The sequence below is a fragment of the Trachinotus anak genome, unplaced genomic scaffold (assembly GCF_046630095.1).
Source record: "Trachinotus anak isolate AG129_WGS33_773 ecotype Australia unplaced genomic scaffold, CSIRO_AGI_Tana_v1 ptg000032l, whole genome shotgun sequence".
Taxonomy (NCBI): domain Eukaryota; kingdom Metazoa; phylum Chordata; class Actinopteri; order Carangiformes; family Carangidae; genus Trachinotus; species Trachinotus anak.
Window position 1 is genome coordinate 16,298,665 of NW_027273883.1, and position 7,219 is coordinate 16,305,883.

General features: G+C 39.4%; 1 protein-coding gene across 4 annotated transcripts in view; it reads left to right on the plus strand.

Annotated features, from left to right (window-relative positions):
* Positions 1 to 4,191, plus strand: part of ptprub (protein tyrosine phosphatase receptor type Ub) — a 150,817-nt gene extending 146,626 nt beyond the window's left edge. For all 4 annotated transcript variants that reach the window (XM_071469198.1, XM_071469199.1, XM_071469200.1 and 1 more), the window contains 2 exons: positions 1,298 to 1,433; positions 1,539 to 4,191. In XM_071469198.1, coding sequence (XP_071325299.1) covers positions 1,298 to 1,433; positions 1,539 to 1,601 — 199 coding nt within the window. In that variant the 3' untranslated portion in view covers positions 1,602 to 4,191. The remainder of the gene's footprint in view (positions 1 to 1,297; positions 1,434 to 1,538) is intronic.
* The last annotated feature ends 3,028 nt before the right edge of the window (positions 4,192 to 7,219 follow it).

A 7,219-nucleotide genomic window follows, 5' to 3' on the forward strand; every position in this document is an offset into this window, starting at 1 on the left:
ATCTGCTCTTAGCACGTCAGCCTTTGAGCTAAATGCTAACATTCCCACTATGATAATGTTAATATGCTTATGCTAAGCAGGTAAAATGTTTATTATGATCTCTGTTTTAGTGTAGCGTGTTGGGATGTTTGCTAATAAGACAAAGTTCATGTGATGCATCTGATGGGACTGTCACAAATGTTGAAGGTATTTGGTCAAGAGTAGAACAAAAACATTTTTGGCCTAATGATGCTGCTAGCATGGCTAAAAACTGACTTCCTGGATCCTTGATTCTTTTCTGCCTAAATTAACTAGACATGTAAACAAACACTACTCTATGTTCTGACAATGTCTAGATATTTTGCTGTAATACACTGCAAATGTGGGTGAAAAGCTGCACTTCAAGTTGAGAGACATGGACACGGTCACAATGAAACACCCATAGTACTTGTGAGATATTTGGCATCTTACATGCGAGAATAGACAGTCCAGGAAGTTACGTGTAACAACAGTGTCCCACATGGTCCTGTTAAGCTGCCTGGTTACCTCGTCCTCAGTGTATCTCAAAAAAAAGTCAAAACAGTTCCTCTTTGCAACGACCGATGATGATACACCGTAATTGAATGCCTGTGCTTATGACCGTCAATGTGACTGTATTCATTCAGACTTGTTCTGTGTTGAAAGGGATATATAAATGTCACTAGGTCCGACCTAGTAAGATTAGTGTTGACTTTTACAGAAAAGTGACCGGGGTGCTTATTCATGTCACAAGACCCACATATTGAATTGCTTTCAGATTAACTGAAAGGGGTGCATGTCTGAAATAAGCAATAAATATAGAGTGGCAAAATGTAATTAGTTTTCCACGTAGTTAGTTATAAACCAAAGTATGGGACACATTCAAATATTGACCTGATGATGGCATTAGATAAAAACTTAAAATTCAAGAAGATGGATGTCTGTACCAAATTTCACTGCAATCCAGCCAATAGTTGTCAAGACATTTTATTTAAAACAAAAAATATCAAACACATAGTGGCAGATGATCACCAAAGTCAGCAGGATTCACTGTTTGGGGAACATGAATGTCTGTTCAAAATACCATTGCAATCACTGTAATAGTTGTAGAGATACTTCAGTCTGGACTTAAGTGGTGGCAAGACTGACTAACCCCCATTGCTATCCCTAGAACCATGCCTCTAGCACGGCTAGAATTTATGATTTTCTTTTAATGTTGTATTAAAAGATAGAAAAAAAATCATAATTCAAATAAAAAAGATAAGATGTTTTCTTAAATGATACATCTTCTCCTCTGCAGTAATGGCGGCGGTCGCAGCGGGACCTTCTGTGCCTGCAACATTCTCCTTGAGATGATCCAGTACCAGAACATGGTGGACATCTTCTATGCTGTCAAAACTCTACGCAACTGCAAACCCAACATGGTGGAGTCCCTGGTAAGAGAGTCTGTAAATAAATACAACAATGTGTTTGAAAGAATATTTTTGTCATTATCCTCATGTTCTCACTTGTTAATTGGACAATATTACTTGTTTCCTCAGGATCAGTATCGATTCTGCTATGACCTTGTCCTGGAGTACTTGGACTGCTTTGAAGGGAGATAGCAACTAAATGTTTACCACAGCAGCGATTTCCCACACACTGGAGATTTGATTTAAGGCCACCCAGTGACCCCCTCTACTTTATTGTTCGGACCTGTGAACTTGGCATTGAAAGAACTGCAAAGGAAGGAGAGGGAAAAAAAAACCTGGTCAAAGTTCTAACTTTTAACCTTTAATGTACAGCTGTGATTTCCTCCTTGTTGGTGATGTTTATCTCTTTTGATATTTTTTGTGCTTTTCTTGGTCCTCTTTGCCTCTTGGACTAAAGCTCCTTTTGTGCTAAGGCTTTCAGTAGCAGCAAAACCATATTGTGAGCTACAAAATGGACCTGTCCATTCTGAAGAAGGGTCACCTTGGCTGTGTTTCATCGTTTAATTCAAACAGCGAGGGGGCTGGATGTAATTCCAGAGTTACAGCAGCATTATCTAAACGTGGAAGCATTTTCTTCTCTATTAAGAGCTACTTACAACAGCAGTCCACTGTGGTTGTGGCATGACTTATCTACCATACCATAAACTGCCTTATTCTCTGATGACAGGACAGATTTATTCAAATCGCTGAATAAATCTAAAAGATTATCATACTGGTTTGCAAACAGTGACAAGAGATCTTAACGAGAGACCTACAGCATTAGGATAGACCAGCCCAGTCCTCAGCAGTATTGATGCAGAAACTGTACAGTAGTGCAATGTGTTGTATTTTGCCATAATGTTTGTGCTGGATTACCATGTGTGCTATAGGTGGACGTCTCCAGGGACCACAGCACTGGGCCTGGTGCCACCACAGGAGATTCCTGTCTCATTGCTGTCACAGTGCCAATCCCACTGACTGACTTGAATCCTCTCTTTACTTTGTTCTACTGCTTCATCTTGATATATGCCTACAAACATACAGTATGTACTGCATCAGCTAATGTCCTCACTCCAAAGTGATTGTTTGTATTTTATACCCAACTGGAGAGAAAAAGGAGCAGGGAAGACTGTACTGACATGCCATAGTGGCAGTGGTGGTGTGAAAACTGATATTTCATCCATGCTGTGGTGAAGTGTCGAAAACAGTGCTCCGTTACATGAGTTGGTAACTGTTTTACTCCTTTGTTGTCTGATGCATTTGGTTGTACTGTAACTGTTGAAGCAAGCTAAGCCAGTTTGAATTTTATCATAACCCTTTCAGGTAGGGGGTTCATTTTGACAATTTTGACATGACCATTAGTTGTTGTTCCTAGTGGTGTAAAATAAATAAATAAATAAATAAATAAAAAGGGGCATTAACATCATGTAGAGGTAAAAATATGCTATTTTGCATCACCACTCATCACTAAAGGTATTGATGTTTTCACATTGGTGTTTTGTTTTTTTATTTTAAAATAAAAATGGTATTTTAAAGAGAAAGAATAGGAAGAAACAGTCGCCCACAGACCCTGCTGCTTAGCTATCACAGCCCTAAGGGCCAAATCAAAGCCACTAGTTTTCAACTGCTATCCAATGCCTGGAGACCACTGGAACTGTTAATGCCTGAATCAATGAAACATCCTCTGAAAAAACACACAGACAGGAAGAAATTTTATTTTTTACAGATTTTTGTTCCAGAACCAAGAAAATGTCTATTCTACTCTCCATTAATCCCCTTTAAAATATGTTATGCTCCACCATATCTCCTGAAACTCCTTTAAAGGCAGGTTATCAAGAGGAGGGCGATATAGGTATCGCCCCAGGAGCTTCATGAATAAACAAAAGAGAGACACCTTGAAGTCCACAGAAGAGAAATGGCAGCTAGGCAAACTCTGCTGCTAGTTTGTGGCTCACAGTCTGGTCCAGGCAGGAGCGCCAGAATATGTGAGGAATCTAACAGTATGCCAACATCACCGAGCTCCCCCAGCTTCACTGATAGGGCAGCTTGTTTTTGATGAGGAAGAGGGATGAGGTAGCTATGGTTTAGTCAGTGATCTGACAAAGGATCATTGGCGGAAGTGCCTGGACACTTTTTCTTGAGGGTGGAAGGAATGTGTACATACAGATGTATATTATGTTATGTGAATATTATATGAATAATATACTATATGTTTGCCCAGAGTAAAGACGTACAGTAAGTAACCACTGCATAACCATGAAGCTGAATGTGCTGTAAATGACCATTTTGTGAGTTTATTGCCAGAACTTTTAACACCTGAGTGTTCATCCCAGAGCTCTGAGTAAAAACAGGTCTGTTAAAGCATGTATGAACCCATTGTCTGCTTTGCTTTTCATTTAGTTCATTTCAAAATATCCCGATCCATATAATTTATTCCAACTGTTGTGTTGTCCAGCAGCCACAACAACTGTGTGAGTGCATTGTACTTTCACCATTCCAAAGCTTTTTATTATGACTGCTCTCTGAGTGCCGGCGACTGCCCTGAGAGTACCGTTGATTCCACTTGTGTGTTTCTGTATGAACCAATGGTACATGACTACTGTGTTTTTGACCATTGTATTTGTGGGGGCAAGGTGTGTATTTAATGAGAGAGACAGAGAAGACAGATGTATTTTGGGGTCAGGGAGGGGTTTGCTCTGAAGAATAACAACCATCAACAATAAAAGAACAAGGGGAAAAAAAAGATGTGTTGTTGTCAACCTATCATTGGATTGTCTGTCAAAAATGCATACACAGCTGAAAAAAAAGTGTGTGTGGTTTTATGATTGATTTGTCAGCAGAAGCAGAGAACTGACAGCTGGACATGGACTTCCTGTCTATAAGCCTCTGACCCTCCTGCGGTTTCTCATACGGATGTGATCTTGTAGCAGTTCTGTTCGCCTTGAACCACATCGACCATTTGATCTCTCCCTTCTTTTTAATCTCTAATCTCATTTCTTTCCCTTTCCCCTTTTCATCATACCTCTAACCCACCTCTTTCTGTCTGACTCCCCCCACCCTTGACTCCTCTTCCCTTACTTTAATTTCTCCTACTCATCCTTCTCCATCTCTTTTGCTCTGCTGCTCTGCCTAGAGTAAGGTGACTCCAGACCACAGACTTCCTCTCTAACCCATGGCTATGTTGAATAATGCAGCAGTCCTGCAAAGTGATCTAGTGTTTAGCAGAGGGACAAGCCAGATTAATTAGAGGACAAGACCCCCTCCTGTTGGGTTGAGGACAATGTAGCCCATATGGATTCCCCCTTAGATTGTTTGGAGATTGATTAAGTTTCAAAAACAAACTCTCAGATATAGTAAAGTAGTGTGTTGTAAATGCAAAGCTCTTTAGATGAGTTTTTTCATTTGTCATGTAAGTTAGATGGAGTAAGAATGCATTATAGATTTAATGTGACATAGATAAGGAGCTTTTTCAGAGAAGCAGGTCATTCACAGTATCCCATTTAATATCTGCAAGGTTTTTCAATTAAATTTTTTCACCTGCAGAAAGCTATTACAACATGAAATGAACTGGGGCTCCATCATCCTTTACTCCTCATATTTGACCTGTGGTTTAAATTAGCAGGTAATTGGAATCTTATCATTTAATTCTGATGGTGGAGTGACTACCATGTGCAAGGTAACTTATCACTGCGCCAAGATCCAATCGGGTTTTGTCTTTTCTCTCTGGGCTACCTGTCTTATATTCCCCTACTGGCAGGCTCGATGGATGTCGGAAGTCTCCCTGGTGAATCTCACATCAGATACACTCGTGGTGTTTCTTTAAAACAGTAGTGAGGTCCAACAGCTTGCAGTGTCAGCTGATGTTAGGAAGTAGGGTGAAATATCATTTTTTTGTCTGGTCATTTATCAAACAAAATGAGCTAATTGTAATTATTATATTGTGTAATTATTACATGATTGCAATTAGCTTAGAATTTAGCCAATACTTTTAGCTAATTATTTCAACTGTTTATCCAAATTATTACCTAAATACATATACTTTTTGTTATTTCTTCAATGTATGCATTAATTTGAGCTTTTAGCCATTTTTCATTAGTTTTAGCTAATTGTTTCCATAGTTTATACATTATGTTTAGCTGTTTCCACCATTTATGCATTATGTTTAGTTATTTTGATAATCATCCATTACTTTACTTTTAATATTTCACCTGTTTATCCATTAAATAATATTTCAATTATTCATTGCTTTTGGAAAATTTGTTCAAATTTTATTGACTGTCTTAGCCAACCTGCTAGCTAGTTTACTAGCTTTCATGCACTCTCAGTGGCAATGCACTTTTTACACAGCTTTTACTGTGTTTCATCTGAGTTAGGCTGGTGGAAGGTGTTTTTAATGGGTATTTTCAATGCTTAGTTATTTGGATGGTAGGGTATATTTTCTTATTATAATTTCTTTTATTCCCCTTCTTCAAAGTGTTTTATTTATTGCACAATCTGGGAGGTACATGTACCTTTGGTTGGGGTTAACTGCTGTAAAAAGTATGTTTGCTTGTTGGCAAATAGCTATGGACACATGATACAGGCTGTAAAAGGTTTTAAAAGGTTTCAGCATTGGCAGAATGTAGTGCTTCAAAGCAGAGTGGTGTATCTTACTAAATGTTCAATGTTTCTTCTTTCATGCCAAATGCTTTGCTAATAGCTGAAGATAAAATCCAATATTCTCTGGGAGAATATTGTCACAAAAGCTTTTGTGGATGACCTTGGCCAAGCCTCAATCAATAAGCAGAAAGAAAAGATGCATATCCTTTAACATGGCATGGAAATATTGTTTGCAGGCTATTATAAAAGAGAAGGAAGTTCTGGATCCATGTATTATATGATTTCTTAGGGGCCAAACAGATTTGTAAACTATTCTGCTATTCTCTGAGGAGAAATTCTCCTCTGTTTTTCTTTTTTTCATTTTTCCAATAAAACGCACAAGGTGAAATGTGAACTCACACACATACATGTACACACATTATCTTGCCCTACCATCCTGTTGGTACTCGACTTCTGCTGGATAGTGCTGCAGACAAGACAGGTGGCTCCAGCTCTGTGTTCAGCAGAGCGAGGACAGAGAAGAGCTGGCCAGATGGCTCTGTCCACCATGTTTTCTCACTGGTTCCATTGCCACAGTTGATCTGACTGGAGCCCTTATCTCAACGGTAACGCTCTCAGTTCAGTGAGAGTCATGGTTCACATGAACGAGTGGAAGAGGGGGAGCTCCTGATGGTTCCAGCCCTGATCGCTCAGGCAAACAAGAAGCTGGAGACAGATAACCAGAATCAGAGGACACACGAGTTACTCAGCCATCCCTGTCCTCTTTATCAGACTCACCTTTTGCTGTTAACGAACCCCACGCTAGTTTGCTTCCACCACTGACACCAGCCACCTTTAACTTCAAATGCTCTGACCTGTGTCATTTTGTGGTCTTGAATTCAGCAGTTGAATTAAGCCAGTGGAGGGAAACAAAATGGTTGGCATGAAATAGCCACTGTAAAATAAAACAAGGCAGAAAGGGGTCGTGAAATCCAGGGAAAAAAAAGAGAATAAAGTTTGAGAGGTTGCAGTGCTGAAATTTGAAGGTTTTACACACAGAAGCTGTCTCTGCCGCCCCTCTCTTGATGACAGAACAATCTCAGGTGAAACAGAGGCTGAAATTATTTTTGCTCCAAGGATAATCTCTCGTTGTTAGTACACATATAGAGATGTTGAGCCTTGAGGGGTTCTGG